Genomic DNA, 21,926 nt, shown 5'->3' on the forward strand with positions numbered 1-21,926 from the left:
TATCACATTCATTTTACTGATGGGGGAAATTATTATTTGTGTGGAAAGCACTCTGACTTCCTCTTATTTGCCTCAAAATGACCTCGCCAAGGTTTCAAGTTCAGTTCAGTTCAGTTCAATGAATCTTTGTTAAGCATCTGTTATATGCCAGGCTCTGTGTAAGAGCTGCAGGTCCGATGATGGAGAAGACATAATTCCAGCCCTCACAGAGGTCACAGTCTAGGAGGAAAAGAACACACAAAGAGATGACAGCTATAGTGCTTGATACTGAAAACTACAGGAGAAGGGCCCCTGATTTGGATATGGGGGAGCTTGGGAGAGGCTTCCCAGCAAGAAGTCCTGTGAGCCATGTCTTGAAGGGCGAAAGCAATGTGCTGGATGAAGATGTACTGGAAGGGCTTGCCAGGCAGAAGGAAAAGCGTGAGCAAAGGCATGGAGGTATGAAATAGCATGGCTTGTTGGAGGAACCATAAGAAGCTGGTGGTATTGGGGCTTAAAGAAGGAAGTGGTGAGGAATGAATGTGGAAAGGAGGGCAGGGGCAGAGCGACAGCACACCTGATGTGGAGCTGGTATGGCCAAAGGCCACCATTACCTTATTGGGTTTCATGAGCATGTCCTTGTTCACTTTCCTTGTCTTCTCTGGGCTAAGAAACTCCACCACATCCCCTTGACCTTCATCTTTACAGACTTAAGAGGCATAATTTATTTGAAGGAAGAGCCTATCCTTCAAGGTGTGGATTTGGACATGCAGGAAAAAGTCAACCCTGATTTGCAGGTGTAAACACTCCCATTATCACTAATTTCAAGCTATCAGTGTGACATCACTGGTTGTGGAGTTGGGAAGAGATATGCACCTTTGGCTTTTAGGAGCCAGTACCAGCCAGCTCCAGCACACCAGCTTCTGGGCAGCGTGTGTGGCCTGGTGAGATAGCCCACTACTACTGACTTTCATGATGTAGGGGCCCTTATCACTCCCATTTTATAGAGTAGGAAGCTGAGGATCAGAAGGTAGTTATCCTGCCTGTGGTTACACAGCCATTGCATGGCAGAGAGGGGCTCCAGCCTGGGCAGTATGACTCTAGAGCTCAAGCTCTAACCATGATATCATTCACTTCACATTCCCATAGGGTGGCTGTATTGAAGGGCGTGAGCTGCATCGGTGGCATTAGCTGTCAAGCTCCAGCCCATTTCCAGATGAATCTCTAGCTTTGGCTCTGGTATAGTTTAGTCCCCCACCCCCGCCAGGTGTTTCTTATCCCCCTCCATGATAGCAGGACATATTCTAACAGTCCCTATGGGATCCAGCTGGTACAGCCGGGATGGCCCAGAAAGGTCAACTGAGGCAGAAGACAGGTCATAGCGGTGGAGTGAGCACAGAAATGCCCAGACCTGGAGTCTGCCCCTAAAAATTGATTTTTCACAGCCCAGATGCTGTATCCAGCCCTGAGAAGCAATACTAACAGCATATTTCTGCTACTAATGACATAGTAATGATAATTTATTAGGAAATCATTAAGCCTAAGTATATGATCTGGAGCCTTGAACCAAACAGGTGGCTCTGTTTGGGGATGGATGGAGGGAAACCAAGAAGACAGAAGGGAAGGGGAGAGCAGTCAGGGCATGCCGGAAGGGGTGAGGTGGAGGGTACCGGAGGGCCGGCATGGTTGTGAGAAAACACATGAGACCCCAGCTTGTGTCTGAGCCCCGGCGCTATGACTTGTAGTGGCAGGGGGTGTGACCATGTCATTGATAATAATAACAGTAATCAAGATTATCAGGTGTAGTTGCAATTATTCAGGTTTCTGGGGTTGTGACTTACAAGTACTATTTAGTTCTCAATCATTTGGACTGAGAGGGGATTGGAGAGGTGAGAACTGGCATACGGCGGATACTCTGGGCTCTTTTGATGGGAGCCCTGCTCCTTCCTGACCTGGCCACTTGCTGCTCACCATTCAGAACTGCTTTAGAACCTCACTGTGTGTGGGCGTGTGTGTGTGTGTGTGTGTGTGTGTGTACGTGTTTGTGGGCCAGTGAGTGCACACCTATGTATATAGGTGCACCTGCATACGTGTATCTGTGTGTGTGTGTGCATGCATGGCTCTCCTCCTCTTCCCCCTTCCTACCAGAGAAGCAGCTGGACAGAGGCCAAGGGGTGATGGGGGAAGCAAGAGCCAGGCAGGAAGATGCCTCCCTCCTAAAACCCCAGGTGTGCTTGGGGAATCCCATAATGGCCCCTTCTTCACTGATCCCTAAGTCAGCTGCCGTTAGAAGTGGAAATGAATTCAGCTGGGTCCCATCTTTTTGGAACTCCCTTTGCACACAGTGGGAGCTTAATAAATACTTGATGATGGTTCTGAACCTGGGAAGCCAGCAGCTGTTCCCAGCTCTGACTCTCAGAGCTCCATGGGACAGATCAGGTGGGGAGCGACCACGGGGGTTTTCAGTCTTCCTTCCAGACCTTCCCATGACTCCAAGTCCAGCTGGAGCCATAGTCCATTTCACACATCCTGCTTTGGGGAGGCCAGTTCTTCCTCCACAGCTTCTCTCTGGCTCTTTCCACCCCTCATTTGAGCAATATTTATGGGGCAACCACTGTGCACTGAGCATCACAGTGGAAAGGCATCCTGGGAGATGGTATAGGAGCTGTGGGGTCAGACCGAGCTGAGTTCGAATTCTAGCATCCTTAATTACAAACGGGGTAACATCTGGCAAGCTACTTATCTGTGCTTGAGTGATTTTTTAAAAAACGGGTTTCATCTGTAAAAGCAGAAGGATGACATCATTTTCATAGGATTGATGTGAGGATTAGAAATAACAGATGCTCCTGCACACATATTGCAGGCAGTTCAGTATTTACCTGGGGTCAGGAGGATGTGGGTTCCCTCTGCTTCTGTGACCTTGAAGTTGTTAGTAATCTCTGAGCATCAATTTGTGAAATGGGAACACGATGCCCACCTCCTTGCGTGTTTGGAGGATGTAGCTGGATAATATGTGTGAAACAACCTATCGCAAACCCTGACCATTAATAACTGTCTTCCTGCTTCTTGCCCCCGCATCAGGATGCACAGCTCCCCTACTTAGGAGGACCTCTGCTCCTCCTCGCCACCGCCCCGCGTGCGCTTACATCTCGTATCGCCGTGCGCTGACGGCTTTCTGCCATACCTGTCAGAGGAAAGAGGGCAGCTGCTCAGCTCCCGGGTGGGGAGCGGAAACTACATTTCCCAGCCTTCGCTGCGCTGCCACTGGGGCAGGGAGCGGAGCGCGGCAGGCCCCTCCTTCGGGGAGGAGCCTATGCGGGGGGCGGAGTTAGGAGGTGGTTGGAGAGTTAAGACAAGCCAATGAGACCGGCTGCTAATAAGTGGGCTTGGCTTACCCTATAACAGTGGCAGGAGGAGGAGAGCAAAGCTATTGAGCCAGCGAGGAGTGAAGCTGAACCTGGCCTCACACGCTCCTAGAGGACCACCTCCTGAGACAGAGTTCTTTTTCCCCCTTCTTCTTTCTCCAAGCTCCCCTCCTGCCCTCCCTCCCTGCCCAGTACAATGCATTCTTGAGTGGCAGCGTCTGGACTCCAGGCAGCCCCAGAGAACCGGAGCAAGCCAAAGAGAGAGGACTGGAGCCAAGACACTCTGGTGGGGGAGCTTGGATGCCTGGCTTCCTTTGAGGACATCTTTGGAACGAGGGTGGCTTTGGGGTGGGGAGTTGTGCTGCAGGGAATCCAGCCAGGCCCCAAGATGGACACTTCTGGGCACTTCCATGACTCCGGGGTGGGGGACCTGGATGAAGACCCCAAGTGCCCCTGTCCATCCTCCGGGGATGAGCAGCAGCAGCAGCAGCCGCCACCGCCGCCGCCACCAGCACCAGCACCACCAGCAGCCCCCCAGCAGCCCCCAGGACCCCCGTTGCAGCCTCAGCCTCCGCAGCTTCAGCAGCAGCAGCAGCAGCAGCAGCCGCATCCCCTGTCTCAGCTCGCCCAACTCCAGAGCCAGCCCATCCACCCCGGCCTGCTACACTCCTCTCCCACTGCTTTCAGGGGCCCCCCTTCATCCAACTCCACCGCCATCCTCCACCCTTCCTCCAGGCAAGGCAGCCAGCTCAATCTCAATGACCACTTGCTTGGCCACTCTCCAACTTCCACAGCCACAAGTGGGCCTGGTGGAGGAGGCCGGCACCGGCAGGCCAGCCCCCTGGTGCACCGGCGGGACAGCAACCCCTTCACAGAGATAGCCATGAGCTCCTGCAAGTACAGCGGTGGGGTCATGAAGCCCCTCAGCCGGCTCAGCGCCTCCCGGAGGAACCTCATCGAGGCTGAGCCCGAGGGCCAGCCCCTCCAGCTCTTCAGCCCCAGCAACCCCCCGGAGATCGTCATCTCCTCCCGGGAGGACAACCATGCCCACCAGACCCTGCTCCATCACCCCAATGCTGCCCACAACCACCAGCACGCCGGCGCCACCGCCAGCAGCACCACCTTCCCCAAAGCCAACAAGCGGAAAAACCAAAACATTGGCTATAAGCTGGGACACAGGAGGGCCCTGTTTGAAAAGAGGAAGCGACTGAGTGACTATGCTCTGATTTTTGGGATGTTTGGAATTGTTGTTATGGTGATAGAGACCGAGCTCTCTTGGGGTTTGTACTCAAAGGTAGGGGCTGCAGTTTCTCTTTATACCTTGAACAAAAGGAATATGTAGGTAGCAAGAGAGAGAGGGAGAGAGAGAGCGCGCCGAGTTGGGGGGGGGGCGGGGAGAGAGAGAGAGAGATTGGGGGAGAGAGAGAGATGGTGGTGCTGGGGAGAGGCGTTTGCTCAATTATATGGAACACTCTAACTTCCCATGGTTTTCCTGCTTAATCCCGGGAGAATTCATTCCTTGCTTCCTTGGGAGGGGGGACATCCCCACACACTGTGTCTAATTTGTAGACTCTGTGTTAGGGAGGATTAAAGAATCCCTTCTGAGAAATCATCTTTCCTCCTGGCTCACTCGTACTAAAGCATAACCTAGCAGCTTAACGCACCAATTAATTACACTCCGCCTTGATGTGCTTGCCAGTTCCTGTGACTTCCCCTCCTCTCCTCCCCTCCCTGCTCCACTCCATTTTCCCGAGGATAAAAAAGAAATAAATGTCCGGGTTGGGGGGTGGTGGGGATTCCATGCCAGTCCCTTCTCTCTCTGTCTTCTCTCTCTCTTCCCAAGTTTCTGTTTCCCTCCTCATCCCTGAGAGACTTAGGGCAAAATAGAAAAGCACCCGTGACTTGAGTCTCCTGGCGGCATGGGGTAAAAATGTAGGCGGAGGAAATCAGCGGTCTTTTCTCTCAGGAAAGAGGACTCAGAATAAACCTGCTGCTGCCTTGTAAACATCCCCTGATAAAAATGGCTACAGGTGTTACCCGGGCAGAGCAGATGGGCGCCGCCTTGGCATCAGCTGGGGTCGGGGGGAGTGCCTCTTCTTCGGATGGGATGACAGGGCTTCCTGGGAGTCCCCGAGAGCTCATGCCCCCGGCTCAGCCCCAGTTCTCCCCTCCCACCCCAACTCCTTCTTCTTCGGATAAATACGGATGAGTGTGTGAGTGCGCGCCCCGATGAAGAACGGCGGCACGGCTTTAGCGGGGGAGCTGGCCCCACTGCCCCAGCCTCTGTCCAGTCCCAAGACGGAGGAGGGGGTTTCCCTCCCCGAGTGGGCTTGGAAATCGCGTCCTCCAAGGGAGTGGGGCTTGAGGAAGGTGGGTTTCTGTCAAAGCTCTGCTTGCTGGGAGCCCTCCTGCTGCGAGCTTGAAGGCTTGGAGACCTGGGGAGTCACTGGGCAAGTGGATTTTTTTCCCACTCTACCCTTCACCCCCAATTTGTTGGTGTGAGTGTGTGTGTGTGTGTGTGTGTGTGTGTGTGTGTGTGTGTGTGTGTGTGTGTGTGTGTGTGCCGGCTTGCTTGTTTGGATTTCTCTACTTATTTGTCATTTTGGGCAGCGGGTAGCTGGGAGGGGTTCAGCTGTTGGAGGTTTCAAATAGAGCTTGTTTCAGGCTGGGCACAGCTGCTGCGAGACTGTCACATTCCTTGTTGAAATCCAGCCACAAAAACCTAGGAGGTGCTGATCGGATTTCCCCCATTCCCAGCCTCTCGCTAGCTGGAGCAGAGGATGGGCAGATTTGCCTGCTCTGGAAAGGGGTGGGGCAGACCTGTCAGATGACCTGAATAACCAGAATCAAGACTTCCAGGTGGAGGGTCCCCCAGGGACCTGGCTGCTCAGAGAGGACTGCCCCAGCCCCGGGCAGCTCCTGGAAGCTGCCTTCGTCTAAACGGCTCAAGGATTTGAGCCCCTCTGTGAGCCGGAGCGAGTGGGGTTTCCCCGGGAATCGCAGCTCACTTAGTCATTCCCTGTAATGAGCCTCTGAATCTGTGGGTCCTTCTGCTCGCTGCCTTCTCCCACTGGGCGCTCCGGGAGAGGGGGCTGCTAGCCTCGGCAGGCCTGGCAGCTGCCCTGGGCACAATCCCGGCTCCCTCCAGGCACCCCCTGGGGACCAGGAGCCCTTGCTGGGGGAAGCTGATGAAGGCCCAAGTGCTGGGGGGATGGGGAGAAGGGGCAAGACAAGCACCCTCTCTTTTAGTGAACCCTGTGGTCAGAGCTCTTAGGGGAATGGCCCTTCCTAGAGACAGCTCCCAGCGTGGGATTGGTCTGTGCACATTTGTTTTAATGGGGCGGGAGGGTTGCTGCTAGAGCAGGTGCCTCCCTGATGGAGTATTCAGGGAAAGGGGCTTTCCCAGAGCCGGAGACAGCAGACTCTGGCGCAAAGGAAGGGTGAGGTGATCCAAGGGGTGGGCTTTGCCTAATTTTAAATCGATGACCCTCTGGCTGATGGAAGAATGGAGGGGACAGCAACCCGGGAAGTCCTGCCTGCCTCAGCTTGTGAGGCGGCCACCTCCTGTGCACCTTGGGGTCGGTATCGGTTGTGATGAGCAGGGCTCACCCGCTCACCAGCCCTTCCATCCTCTATCCATCCAGGCACTGAGTCATTATTGGAACAAGTATTTTCTGGGTGTCTGCGGCAGGCCCTGTGGACCCAGGAGGGGATAAGGTAGCTATTCCCTCTCCTCCTGGGGGCAAATAGGATTGTTTTAAAGAAGCAGACCAAAGTTTGAATCCTAGCTCTGCCACCTCCAGTGTGTGATCTTGGACAAGCCATGTAGCTTCTCTGAGCCTGTCTCCGCAGCTGTCAAGTGGGGAGAGTGAATTAGTGTAAGGCGCTCCATACAGGACCTACTGTTATTGTTATTAATGATGAAGATGAGAGGAAAAGAGGTGTCTTTTTCCTCTGTTATCTAACTCTGGCTCCAGAATTAGTTGGGGCCTTGATAGCTTGGGAACTAAGACTTGTCAGTGGAGCGAGAAGTTGTATCTCGGAGGGGAGAAGTTCTGAGATGGGGCTGGGTCTTCTGACTGGAAACCACCTATAGCATGGGTCTGTTGTAGGGGAGGTGAACATTTGTTCTCCAGCCTTGCAGAGAAAACGGACTCTGTTGTGACAAGAGGGTTTAGTTCAGAATGAAGAATCAACAGCTGGGGGAACTCAGATGTTCAGTGGACCCTGGGGAGGGATGGGTAACAGCCTCTTTTGCTGGAGAACTCTCTGTGTCTGGTTGGCTTTGCTAACTGGTCCTGAAGCAGGAGGATGGACAGGGTGGCCTCAGGCACCCCACCCAGACTGGGTTATTCTGCACTGATGGTGGCAGTTCCCACTCAAAGGCCCTGGGGAGAGGGACACACTTTCTTTTCCCCAAATGATGAAGACTGCTAACCTTGTGCTTGAGCTGCTGCTTTCGGAAGTTCTCTGCTCTTTTCCACGGGGCTGTGGCCTTCCTGTTTGCCTGTCTTTGGCTGATATCTGTTACTGGGGGAGGAATTCACCATGCAGGCCTGGCTCTCTTGAGAAGGAAAATGGCATGACCCCTGAGCATAGTCAGTTAATGCAAAAGGGAACCAGCCTGAGGAGATAAGAAATCAGGACGGAATGGTCCTTGGCTCTGCTCTCACATGCCTCAGGTGATGATGGGGAAGGAAGATGGGCTGCGGTAAGAGGAGAGCTCTTTGTGATCACGCCAAGGCTGTGGCTTCTGATGCTACTGGGTTATCCCCGAACCGAATGAGCGTCCAGGTGTTTTCCTTATGGGTGGATTTACCCTTGAGGCCTTAGCCACCATCATAGGCCAGGTCTAGAGGTCCTGTTGAGGAATCTTAGTGGCATTGTCTCTACTACATTAGTGCTGGTCAGGATTAAGGAATGAGGATTTGGGGAGTCGTTCTTGGCATGCTTTATTTTCTTCCAGAGCTGGTTTGAGGCACACCCACTTTGTGGTCTTACACTGCCTGCTGTGCTCTTTCCACTTGAGTCCAGAGAGAGCTGGGGACTCTGTGGATGCCCCCTCCCCACCTTGCCATCCTCCTGGTGTCTGAGCTGGTGCCCCCATCCAGCTGGCAAGTCATCGGTGGCTCAGGGACCTCGGGCGTCGGGCTGTGGGGTCAGCCCAGGGGAGGCTGGGAAATGCTGGGACAGCAGCAGGGTGGTTCTCTGTCTCCACCAATTTTGCACAACCTAAAACCACTTAACCACCTCTGGCCTCACAATCTGTCTGAGTTTCGCTGCCCAGGTAGAGCCCATCCTCTGCCCCTCTTGTGCCCCACTCCTGCCTTCCCCACCAACTTCCTGCCCCTCCGCTCTTCCAGCTCCCCCTGGGGGCCTTGTTGCTGGGGTCACCCGGGCCGTGGGTGGAGGAGTGGATATGCTGGGGCTTCCCTGTCTACTCCACGCGTGGCTTCCTTTCTTCAGGCCCCCTCGTGGGAGGCCACCCTGAAAAGGGCGGCCTTCTCTGTATCAGCCGTTCGCTCTTCCAAGAGAGTGGGGCCCCTTAGGGCCAACTTGTATCTCTTTGCTGACCTCACAGAGGTCCACCCCCAGCTTCCAGCCTGAATGATTGAGTGGGCTCACCGGTCCCAGCTCTTCTGTTCCCCTGCCCTCCCTGTCATGGAGGTCTTCTCTGCAGAAGGGCAGAGCAGCAGCCAGGGCTCTGCTGGGTGAATTGTCCACACTTCCTGCCAGACCCAGGAGCCGCTTTGGGGTAGGGGGGTGACTGTGGGGGGATGTCCTGATGATTGGGAGCAGATGCCTCAGGGCACTCGTGTCTGTGGTTTCAAGCGTGCTGGGAAAGGAGGAATAGGTCAGACTCCTCTGCATGGAGCCTCCCTGTGGGATGACATGCAGGACCGGGCTGCAGAAGGCAGGAGACTCTTTATAAGCGATTGGCTAGAGGTAGGAGCCTGGGAGCCAGCCACCTAGGTCCCAGGCATACATTTTATCATCACACCCAGCATCTTGGCCCAAGGAGGGCAAGAGAGGCTCTGGGAGCATGAAAACGAGCCCCTTCTCCCACCCAGGGTAGTGGCGACTCTATTTATAACCTTTGTGGACAGTCTGCAAATGAGCCAAACGTTTGTAACCCACAGAAGGGACAGATAACTTTTATATATGCTTCTCCTTTGCATGTCATGACACTATTTATAACTGTCCCGGGGGAAAGACTTCATAATACATCCGGACTTCCCTTCCCCATGGGCAGTGCTCCCTGCTGCTCCGGCCCTGGCATCATTGCTAGGGCATTTATCGGCTACACAGGCTAATTAGAGAGCTGGTGGATGGCCTTGTATTTCCCTTATTGAGCTTGCAGGAAGGGGGATTTGTGAGGCCAGCGTCCAAAGATCTGCTCTAAAAAAATATAAGGGTAAAGAAAAACAAAATGAAAAGCAATTGGAGTAACCTCTGTGGTGAAGCTGAGGCTGGGAGAGAGATGTAAAATCAGAACTGGAAGGTTTGGTTTTGTTGCAGTTATTTGTAAAGCACATTTGGGGGAGAAAATGAGTGTGTACTAGAGAGAGAGGGAGAGAGAGGGAGAGAGAGAGGAAGGGGTTGTGGAGGGCGGCTGTATATTGATGAAACACCGCCTTCCTCAGCTCAGTGGCAGGCAGACCAGCACGTTCATTCATTCGTAGCTGTTTTTCTTCTCTTTCTTTCAAAACCCCAAAGGCACAGAGAGAAAGAAGAAAGCCTCCTATTCCTCTTTAAATAATGATTCTAAGACTGCACTGTTCTCGGGAGCTTTGGGGAGGAAAATTCTAGTGCCTTTTTTTCTGGTAAGGAAAGTCTGGAGGAGGCTGATGGGTTTTTGGGTGCCCCCTCCCCCGACCCTGTCATTCCACCCCCAGGAGCTCAGCTGGGCTCCGAGAGCAAGGAGGGAGGGGGAGCTGGGGGCAGGGACCACCCTGCTTCATCTCTGGGCCTGGCACTGCATGGGCCACGAATGCTGCTGGGTGATGGGGCGGGGGAGGAGGGGACCATTTGTGCCTCACTGGGCCGGCTTTATCCTCGCGAGTCCTGGAGGTAGGGGGTGGTCATGGCACCCTTTGTAGATGAAGTCATGAGGCCAAGCTGACACTGCTAGTGGCTGGCGGCGCTGGAATAAGAACCCAGGCCCATTGGACTCCCAAGTTTAGGCCTTTTTCCTTGCCTGCTGCTGCTGGAGAAATTGCTTATCATTCTTAAGAGACAAATCAAGGTTTATGGGCATGAGAGCCTTGATGCAAAATGTTGGGACAGGATGAACTTTACCGAGAGATAGGCAGGAAGCGGCTTGATGGAGGGTGGGAGATGCCAGTGCAGGTACCCAGAGGAGACAGTGTCCTGGGGGGTGGCCAGGGCAAGGGGATGGGGCCCTGGGTGCAGCCTGGGTCCAGGGTGAGATGTGGACAGGCCCACTGTCCGTCATCGGGATGCCTCCTCACCTGGAGGCCTGGTAATACCGCCCCAGAGTGATGCTGGCAAAGCTGAGAGGGTGGAAGGTGTGGAACTAGACCCCTCCCTGCGAAGGCCTGGACCGGGAGGACTCCTCACGCAGCCCCGAAGGGCTCCCCTCCACCCTTGAGAGCCAGCAGGCCGGGACACTTCCGCGCACGGCTCCCTGGCCTCTTGGTCCTCCTGTGAGCTTCCTGTCGCCCTCCTCTCCCCTTTCCAGCACTGGCTGCAGGGCTACTTATTGGGGTGACCCACGCGGGCTCAGCATCTCACATCCAAGGTATTTCCATGTTTGTTTCTCCTCAGGGCCCCCACCTCGGCCTGGGAGTCATTACAGTCAGAGTATCTCACAGATGAGAAAACTGAGCTGCAGAGGGGTTGAGTGGCTACTCCTGGGGCCCGTGTGAGGAGAGATGGTTCTAGAACGTGAGCTCAGGTCCCCAGTGCCTTGCTCGTCTCTCTGTTCCAAATCCCACCAGAAACCTCTGCTGGGGATTTGAGTGAGGGAACCTTCAAGGGCTGCTCCATCTCTGCTTCTAGAACTTTCTTCCGCATCCTTGAGTCCCAGTTTCCTACTTCCCCGGCGTGAGGCTTTGTTTAGCTCTGTCAGCGGCAGTTAATGTTAAAGAAAGAGCTGTCTCTGCTTTGAAGGAGCCCTCAGGAGGTGCCTCCACCTCTTGCTTCTGACGTGTTGTATGGCCTTTGTCAAGTCCCTTCACTTCTCTGGGTCTCTGTTTCTCTAGCTTAAAAATGAGGGCTGGACTCTGATGCTGAACTCCCTGCTCCAAAGCTTTCTGATTCCATCAAACATGTATTTGTTGCTGTTCCATCACCAAGACAGCAAGCCATGGTCCTCCAACTCCTGTTTTCAAGGGGCGTCGGGCCTGTACCCAGGCACCGTCCATCCAGGCTGGGCTGCAGTGGTGTTGGGAGCTCTGAGGAAGCAGGCAGTCATTCGGGATGTTTGGGAGGCTTCCTGTAGGAGGTGGGTGGCCCCTGAAGGGTTAGACAGGCCAAGATGGCAGGGTCATGTGCAGGGGGCCTTTCTGAGAGTGAGAACGTTGGCAGCCAGGGTACAGGGTGCAGAGTGAGTAGGGAATGGAGCAGGGGCACCTTGGAGTTCCTGCCATGTGGTATCCACAGGGACAGGTAGGGAGGAAAGGGAAGCCTGGGATTTAATATTTAGTTGATAACTGTAATTGCCAGGGACTCAGAGTTCTTCCTAGAGTTCTGCACCCTCAGACCCTGAAGACCCGCTGCTCTTCTTTTCTCAGAGGCAATACTGATTGGCAGAGGTGGCCTGGCATGGCAGTTGCAGCCGTGGGCTCTGGGTTCGCATCCAGACTCGGCAGCATCCTAAGGGGGGGTCCTCAGGGAGTTTCCTGAACCTGGAGCCTGTTTCTCAGATGTTCAGAGCGAATCACAGCCCCTGCCTACAGTATAGCACCCAGGGCAGAGCTGGGCACACACTGAGCCCATCAGCTGTTGCTTTTGTGAGAGCAGTGCTTAGAAGATGATGCTGTTAGCCCTGAGTCCCCCAGAGAGCCGTGGAGGGCGCGGGTGCGTGTGTCACCCTCCACACAGGTGGCTGTAGAAAAGGGCTCTGGGAGAGGCGAACACGTGTGGAACATGCCCCCTTTCTCCTAAAATCAAATGGCTTTACCTTCGGTCCTGTTTCTGCCTGGGTCCCTGTGGGTGTGTCTGCACAAGTAAGAGGGAAGCAGACTGCTCCCTGGAAGGTGGGGCTGCAGTGATGGCCTGGCCTGGGCTTCTGGAGCCTTCTTACCTCATGGGACCCAGTTATTCTACACTCAGCGTCAGCAATCTGTGGCCTGGGCACAGCTCGTTGGGTGTGGACCTGCAAATCGGACAGGTGGAGAGAGGACAAAAATAAGCCCAGGGAGCCAGGCCAGGAGGCCCGGAGGAAGGTCAGGGGGACACACGATGACCAGGCAGAATGAGGCTGAGAGCACGGATGACAGCGGGAGGGCCAGCTGGGAGGCCTTCCTGGGACAGAACTGGGCAAGCAAAGACTGCTAAGGCTTTCCTGACATGTCTTCAAGAGAACATAATTTTTCCTTCAAGACTTGCGGTGGGGTACCGTCTTGAATTCAAAAGGTTGTGAGGGCTCGTGAATCAAGGTTCTCCCTGTCCTTTCTGCGCTGGCAGGTGTTAACTCTCCCAACCAGGCGCCAAGGAGCATAAAGAGCAGCTGGGTTGGGGAGGGATGTACCAGGGGATCAGGGCTCGCCCTGCGTGGAGGCCATTTTTTTTCCGCAAGGCCTGGTTGTAAGGTAACCAGAGTTGTATTCTGAGCAGAGCCGTGATAACACTAAATGAACAACATGCAAATGATGTGTGAAATAATATGCAAATTGGCATCTGTTATTTTTGAGTCAGCTTGTTGGGCATTTTTCTTAAAGGACAGGCATTGTGCTCAGTGTCAAATGAACAGAAAAGCTGTCTTACAGGACGCTCCCACGGGGGCTGAATGGGCTGGTACCTGCCCCTCAGAGCTCATGGGCACCAGGCCTGCCAGCCAGCATCTTCAGAATCATTGATGTTTAGCTTGAGCTGATAAATGGAGAAGCCCAGCAAGCTGGGGGTCTTGGCCAGGACCATCCCACAGACAGGGAGGGGGAGGAGACAGGTGATGTGCTGGCTAATCGTGGGGAGTGGGGAAGAGACTGCGCTGGGGGCTAATTCTGGCGCAGCCCCGTGCTGCTGGGTGACCATAAGGCCAGTGACTCAAAGTCTCTGAGCCTCAGTTTCCCCATCTGTAAATGGAGAGGGTGGCATTCACCAGCCTGGTGAGAACTAAACGTGATAATGGTTGGGTAAGTGGCCAGCCCAGTGGCTGGCACATCCCAGGCTGCCAACAAATGGCAGTTCTTCTTAGCGCCTTTGCCTGAGTTGGCACCTGCCTGCATCCTCGCAAGGTTCCACCAGCAGGGATTTTTGCACAGCCTTTTCTCCCTTTTAAGAAGATTTCTGATTTTAACAAATTGGGGCTTAGCCATTTTCTCTCTCTTCTGGCTTCCATCGGGTAGGATGTTGGCTTGCTCAGTCAGTCCCCGAATAGCTCCCACATGTGGGAATGCCCGGAGCCACAGACATGGGTGACGTCACCTTCCTCTAGGATGAGGGCTTGGGCAGGGCGTGTTGCTGTGGGTCGGGCTACTGCCTTTGGAGGGGCTCAGAGCTGGATGGCATTGGTGGGTTGACCCAGGGGAGGCCTCCTCCAGGGTCAGCTGCTGGCATATCTGGCCTGGTGTGGTACCATACCTCCCTGAATGGCCAAGCTCCATGGGCCCACCAGGTGTGCCAGCCTGGGTGACATGGCCCCTGTACAGGCCTCCCACCTCAATGAGGAAGGCAGGGCAGAGACCATCTTCCTCTTTACAGGATCCCAAGACCCAGAGAAATTATGTGGCTTGTCCAAGGCCACTCAGCATTGTGAGTGGCAAGGGTGCAGCTAGAATCCAGGAATTCTGGGTTTTAGTCCCACTGAGCATCTGCTATGTGGCAGGCCCCAGTCTAGGTTCCAGGAGTGCAAAGGTCTGTGCCCTTAAGGATGTGAGTCAGCTATAGGGGTCTCTCCTCAATGAAATGTGTTTTTCTCTGTCTCTTCCTAAAAGAGCTCAGACTTTCAACACAGACCTGGATTCAAATCCTGGACATGTGCTATTGAGCTGTATGGCCTTGAGCAGTGGCCCCTTTTTTGGAAAGTGGGATTATAATTCCTTTTGCTGAGGGTGGAGGTGGAGGATTCAGTTAGGCACAGACCTGGCCCCTGGGGGCTCTTTGGTCCACGCTGGTCCGTGGCAGGCTTTGCCATGCTATTTCTTTTGAGAGTTCGGTGGCTATGGGTTTGTAGAAACCCTTAGAGCTGGGCCCATGACTCCCTGCCTCTCTTGCTCTGGGCTGGACCGGGCGTTCAGCTCTGCCAAGATGCTCTCCGCTGCTCCTGGGGTAGTAATGATGCGGAGCCGGGTGGGAGGACATTTTGGCACAAGACACCAGACTGGTCCACGCTGTGTGTCAGTGATGGAAAGATCCCTCAAGAGTGAAATGAAATTGATGTGAGTGAAGAGCAAGTCCAGGATGGAGGTTGAGTCATGAGGGTTTCCTCTTGGGTGGAGGGGACCATCTCTCATGCTTCTGTCCTCAGCTGCTTGGCGGAACGTGCCTCTCTCACAAAGTGTATACTTCTTTCCCCTTCCATAAAAATGACTCCAAAGCAACTCTTAGAAGTGTAAAAAGGGGTAAATGGAGGAGGAGAAGAAAATGAACATTTATGAAGGGCCTACAACTAGTGCTTTCACACACCTCTTCTCGTCTAATCCTCACAACAATCCTTGTTTTACAGATGACTGACCCAAGGATCAAAGAGGTTAGGTGACTTGCCCAGGGTCTCACAGCCAGGAAGTAGTGGACTTGGGGCTTGAACACATGATTTTGCAGATCACCTCCTGGCTTGGGGCTCTTTCAAGCCAAAAAAGCTGTTCTTGTTCTCTCCCCCCTTGCCCACCCCCACCCCTTTTAGTTTTATGCCACCCTCACGGTCCCACTAGCCTTACCAGAGCCTCAGTGGGTGCTTTGAGCTCTGCAGGGAGGAGAGGGAGGAGAGGGAGGGGGAGGCTCTCAGCTTAGATGCAGAAGCCTGTTGAACCTCCATGAGCCCTGGGTACTTTGACAGGGAAGGCTGGGCTCTGGGGCCGAGGATGGTCTCCCGCAGGCTCTGGAGGGGTCAGCTGATCAGTCAACAGACATGCTTTGGTGTTCTTGTTCCAGCTCTGCAGCTTCTTGGCTGTACAACCTAGATGACAAAGTTGACTTCCGTGAGCTTCAGTCTCCAGATCTGTGAATAGGGATGAGGATGTGTGTCATGAGGAGCCAATGAGACAAGACCCAGCGCTGGGCTCATGGTAAAGGGCTGGGGAAGTGCCAGCTGTTCTTATCGTTAATTTTCTCATTGTATAATCTGAAAACTCCAAACACAGACTTAGTCACCAAAGCCCAGAGGACTAGATAGAGTCGCTGACCTTGTGCTCCTTCCTGGCCAGATCATCTGTTGCCGGCCTGGCCAGCAGGCGTCTTCCTGGGACCATCCCGTTTCATGCGTATTCCAGTGCCTCCTGCCCCGCTCTCCTCTGTTGGTCCCACTCCATGTCTATCCCAGAACCCCACCACCCCTTGCTTCTCAAGCCCTTGGTCTTTTGTGGATAACTATTCATGAGGGCCGACAGGTGCCAGGTTGGCTCTCGGGGTTCAATACTTAACAAGACACGGAGTTCACAGGCTGGTCAGGGAGGCAGACGTTGACCAAGTTATGACAGGTATGATGAGAGTTTTATAGGAGACAAAACCACACACGTGTCCTGGATTTGACCCGCCAACCTGGCTGAGTCATCCATTCCTTCTGCCTGTTCCCCCGCCCTCTATTCCCTGCGGGTTCACCTCGCCTTCACTTCTTTCATCTTCCCTTGTATCTATCTCCCAGCTGCCCCCCGCCTCTTATATATGGCAGCATAGCTTGGCGTTATGGCAGCATAGCCTGGCGTTAGGAGAACAGGCTTCCACATGACAGAGCTGGGTTTGAATCCTGACTGTCACATGTGGCTTTAGGTAAGTTGCTTCAATGCTTTGATTCTACTTCCTTGGGGGTTAATCCTAACCCTACTTCTGGGGCAGTTCTGAGGATTAAATGAGGCACCACTGTATGGAAAGCATGTGACATGGATTGTGGTCCATGCTGAGCACCAGTAAAGATTGTGGGTGAAGAGAAAGGACTAGGATTGAGGAAACTTGGTTTCTGGGCCTCTGTTTTATCATCTGGAAAATGGGAGAAGTGAGGTTGAGGATGATGATAATTTCTCCACTGGCCATTTTAAGGGATGAGGGTCATGAGGACCAGATGGAAGTAAGGAGTGAAGGGGAAGAAAGCTGTGATGCCCGGAGTGAAGGAGCGCTTGGCTGATTGGTGGGTGCGTTGTGGAGGTGGGGGTGGGCTGGAGAGGTGTTTTTTTTTTTTTTCAATAAATTTCTTTGTTTATTTTTTGGCTGCATTGGGTTTTCGTTGCTGGGTGCAGGCTTTCTCTAGTTATGGCGAGCAGAGGCTACTCGTCGTTGCAGTGCGTGGGCTTCTCATTGCGGTGGCTCCTCTTGTTGTGGAGCATGGGCTCTAGGCATGTGGGCTTCAGTAGTTGTGGCACACGGGCTCAGTAGTTGTGGCTTGCGGGCTCTAGAGCGCAGGCTCAGTAGCTGTGGCTTAGTTGCTCTGCAGCATGTGGCATCCTCCCAGACCAGGGCTCAAACCCGTGTACCCTGCATTGGCAGGCAGATTCTCAACCACTGCACCACCAGGGAAGTCCAGCTGGAGAGGTTTTATCTTCCTACCCAGGAGTGAAAACCCGTGAAGGCATTGTGGCTAAGTGGATTTTCTCACTATCAGGAGATGGCTGAGACAGACCCTCCCGGCCAGCCTCCCTCCCTGCAGGCCAGCCCTTGGCATGAGGCCTGTTCGGCTTCTGAACCCTCCTAGCAGCAGGGATTTAATTACTATAATGTCAGTAGCCATGGCTCGAGGCTTTCTGGTGGAGGGGAAACAGATTTGTCTTCTCACTGGGAGAATAAAAATCGATAGGAAGGAAAGGAAATGTACCTTCCTCTGAAGTACCCACTGCTGTTGGGCTGATGGGTAGCTTTGCTGGAGATGGGGTGAGAGGAGCCTGGACAGCAGAGGGGAGGAGACACAGGGTCCACTTCAAGGACCCTTGGTTCTTGCTTTTGTCTTCTGTGCCATGACTCAGCTGAGCTGCCTTTGTTTCCCCAGATCAGCCTACCAGTCATATATCAAGCAACAACTGTATGCCTGGCACTGCTCTTTAGAAATTTCTAGCAGAGTAGGGAGGCCAGGCGGAAAAATACGTAACTTTATTCATTCAATAAGTAGTTATTGAACATCTGTTTTGTGCCAGCATTGTTCTAGACACCACAGATATAGTACAAAGAAACCATAAAAGATAAAAAGCCCTGGCCTCTGGAACATATATATATATTTTTTGAATTTTATTTTATTTTTTATACCGCAGGTTCTTATGTTATCTGTTTTATACATATTAGTGTATATATGTCAATCCCAGTCTCCCAATTCATCCCACCACCACCACCATCACCACCCTTGCTTTCCCTCCTTGGTGTCCATATGTTTGTTTCCTACATCTGTGTCTCTATTTCTGCCTTGCAAACCGGTTCATCTGTACCATTTTTCTAGATTCCACATATATGCGTTAATATGTGATATTTGTTTTTCTCATTCTGACTTACTTCACTCTGTATGACAGCCTCTAGGTCCATCCACATCTCTACAAATAACCCAATTTTGTTCCTTTTTATGACTAAGTAATATTCCATTGTATATATGTACCATATCTTCTTTATCCATTCGTCTGTCGATGGGCATTTAGGTTGCTTCCATGACCTGGCTATTGTAAATAGTGCTGCAGTGAACATTAGGGGGCATGTGTCTTTTTGAATTATGGTTTTCTTGGGGTATAGGCCCAGTAGTGGGATTGCTGGGTCATATGGTAATTCTATTTTTAGTTTTTTAAGGAAACTCCATGCTGTTCTCCATAGGGGCTGTATCAATTTACATTCCCACCAACAGTGCAAGAGGGTTCCCTTTTCTCCACACCCTTGCCAGCATTTGTTGTTTGTAGATTTTGTCATGATACTCATTCTAATTAGTGTGAGGTGATACCTCATTGTAGTTTTATTTATTTATTTATTTTTGGCTGCATTGGATCTTCATTGCTGCATGCAGGCTTTCTCTAGTTGTGGTGAGCAGGGGCTACTCTTCATTGTGGTGTGTGGGCTTCTCATTGCGGTGGCTTCTCTTGTGGCGGAACACGGGCTCTAGGCGTGCAGGCTTCAGTAGTTGTGGCATGCGGGCTCAGTAGTTGTGGCTCGTGGGCTCTAGAGCTCAGTCTCAGTAGTTATGGTGTGCACGGGCTTAGTTGCTCTGCGGCATGTGGGATTTTCCTGGACCAGGGCTTGAACTTGTGTCCCCTGCATTGGCAGGCGGATTCTTAACCATTCTGCCACGAGGGAAGCCCCCATTGTAGTTTTGATTTACATTTATCTAATGATTAGTGATGTTGAACAGCTTTCATGTGCCTCTTGACCATCTGTATGTTTTCTTTGGAGAAATGTCTACTTAGGTTTTCTGCCCACTTTTTGATTGGGTTGTTTTATTAATATTGAGCTGCATGAGCTGTTTATATATTTTGGAGATTAATCCTTTGTCCGTTGATTCATTTGCAAATATTTTCTCCCATTCTGAGAGTTGTCTTTTCGTACTGTTTCTAGTTTCCTTTGTTGTGCAAAGCTTTTAAGTTTCATTAGGTCCCATTTGTTTGTTTTTATTTCCATTACTCTAGGAGGTGGATCAAAAAAGATCTTGCTGTGATTTATGTCAAAGAGTGTTCTTCCTATGTTTTCCTCTAAGAGTTTGATAGTGTCTGGCCTTACATGTAGATCTTTAATCCATTTTGAGTTTATTTTTGTATATGGTGTTAGAGAGTATTCTAATTTCATTCTTTTACATGTAGCTGTCCAGTTTTCCCAGCACCACTTATTGAAGAGACTGTCTTTTCTCCATTGTATATCCTTGCCTCCTTTGTCATAGATTAGTTGACCATATGTATGTGGCTTTAACTCTGAGCTTTCTATCCTGTTCCATTGATCTATATTTCTGCTTTTGTGCCAGTACCATATTGTCTTGATTACTGTAGCTTTGTAGTATAGTCTGAAATCAGGGAGTCTGATTCCTCCAGCTCCATTTTTTTCCCTCAAGACTGCTTTGGCTATTCTGGGTCTTTTGTGTCTCCATACAAATTTTAAGATTTTTTTGTTCTGGTTGTGTGGAAAATGCCATTGATAATTTGACAGGGATTGCATTGAATCTGTAGACTGGTTTGGGTAGTATAGTCATTTTCACAATATTGATTTTTCCAATCCAAGAACATGGTATATCTCTCCATCTGTTTGTGTCATTTTTGATTTCTTTCATCAGTGTCATACAGTTTTCTGAGTACAGGTCTTTTGTCTCCTTCAGTAGATTTATTCCTAGGTATTTTATTCTTTTTGTTGCAATGGTGAATGAGACTGTTTCCTTAATTTCTCTTTCTGATCTTTCATTGTTAGTGTATAGGAATGCAAGAGATTTCTGTGCATTAATTTTGTATCCTGTAACTTTACCAAATTCATTGATTAACTCTAGTAGTTTTCTGGTGGCATCTTTAGTATTATCTATGTATAGTATCATGTCCTCTGCAAACAGTGACTTTCCAATTTGTATTCCTTTTATTTCTTTTTCTTCTCTGATTGCCATGGCTAGGACTTCCAAAACTATGTTGAATAATAGTGGTGAGAATGAGCATCCTTGTCTTGTTCCTGATCTTAGAGGAAATACTTTCTGTTTTTCGCTATTGAGAATGATGTTTGCTGTGGGTTTGTCATATATGGCCTTTATTATGTTGAGGTAGGTTCCCTCTATGCTCACTTTCTGGAGACTTTTTATCATAAATTGGTGTTGAATTGTGTCAGAAGCTTTTTCTGCCTGTATTGACATTATCATATGGTTTTTCTTCTTCAATTTGTTAATATGGTGTATCACATTGATTAATTTGCATATATTGAAGAATCCTTGCATCCCTGGGATAAATCTCACTTGATCATGGTGTATGATCCTTTTAATATGTTGTTGGATTCTGTTTGCTAGTATTTTGTTGAGGATTTTTACATCTATATTCATCAATGATATTGGTCTGTAATTTTCTTTTTTGTAGTATCTCTGTCTGGTTTTGGTATCAGGGTGATGGTGGCCTCATAGAATGAGTTTGGGAGTGTTCCTTACTCTGCAGTTTTTTGAAAGAGTTTGAGAAGGGTGGGTGTTAGCTCGTCTCAATGTTTGATAGAATTCACCTTTGAAGCCATCTGGACCTGGACTTCTGTTTGTTAGAAGATTTTTAATCACAGTTTCAATTTCATTACTTGTGATTGGTCTGTTCATATTTTCTGTTTCTTCCTGGTTCAGTCTTGGAAGGCTCTACCTTTCTAAGAATTTGTCCATTTCTTCCAGGTTGTCCATTTTATTGGCATAGAGTTGCTTGTAGTAGTCTCTTAGGGTGCTTTGATTTCTGTGGTGTCTGTTGTAACTTCTCCTTTTTCATTTCAATTTTATTGATTTGAGTCCTCTCCCTCTTTTTCTTGATGAGTCTGGCTAAAGGTTTATCAAGTTTGTTTATCTTCTCAAAGAACCAGCTTTTAGTTTTATTGATCTTTGCTATTGTTTTCTTTGTTTCTGCTTCATTTATTTCTGCTCTGATCTTTATGATTTCTTTCCTTCTACTAACTTTGGGTTTTGTTTGTTCTTCTTTCTCTGTTTCCTTTAGGTGTAAGGTTAGATTGTTTATTTGAGATTTTTCTTGTTTCTTGCAGTAGGCTTGTATTACTATAAACTTCCCTCTTAGAACTGCTTTTGCTGCATCCCATAGGTTTTGGATCATCGTGTTTTCATTGTCATTTGTCCTTGATTTCTCCAGTGATCTCTTGGTTTTTTAGCAACGTATTTTTTAGCCTCCATGTGTTTGTGCTTTTTAGGTTTTCTTGCCTGTAATTGATTTCTAATCTCATAGCATTGTGGTCAGAAAAGATGGTTGATATGATTTCAATATTCTTAAATTTACTGAGGCTTGATTTGTGACCCAAGATGTGATCTATCCTGGAGAATGTTCCATGTGTGCTTGAGAACAAAGTGTAATCTGCTGTTTCTGGATGGAAGTCCTATGAATAAATCTATCTGGTCTATTGTGTCACTTAAAGCTTGTGTTTCCTTATTAATTTTCTCTTTGGATGATCTGTCCATTGGTGTAAGTGAGGTGTTAAAGTGCCCCACTGTTATTGTGTTACTGTCAATTTCCTCTTTTATAGCTGTTAGCGTTTGCTTTATGTATTGAGGTGCTCCTATGTTGGATGCATGTATATTTATAATTGTTATATCTTCTTGGATTGATCCCTTGATCATTATGTAGTGTC

At 50.6% G+C, this 21,926-nt stretch overlaps 1 protein-coding gene across 2 annotated transcripts in view; it reads left to right on the forward strand.

Moving 5' to 3' along the window:
• Nucleotides 1–3,424: 3,424 nt before the first annotated feature.
• KCNN3 (potassium calcium-activated channel subfamily N member 3) overlaps nt 3,425–21,926 on the forward strand; it is a 180,702-nt gene continuing 162,200 nt past the window's right edge. For both annotated transcript variants that reach the window (XM_082650005.1, XM_082650004.1), the window contains exon 1: nt 3,425–4,638. In XM_082650005.1, coding sequence (XP_082506131.1) covers nt 3,733–4,638 — 906 coding nt within the window. In that variant the 5' untranslated portion in view covers nt 3,425–3,732. The remainder of the gene's footprint in view (nt 4,639–21,926) is intronic.

This window comes from Grampus griseus (genome assembly GCF_964374135.1).
Source record: "Grampus griseus genome assembly, chromosome: 1".
In the NCBI taxonomy this organism is placed as follows: domain Eukaryota; kingdom Metazoa; phylum Chordata; class Mammalia; order Artiodactyla; family Delphinidae; genus Grampus; species Grampus griseus.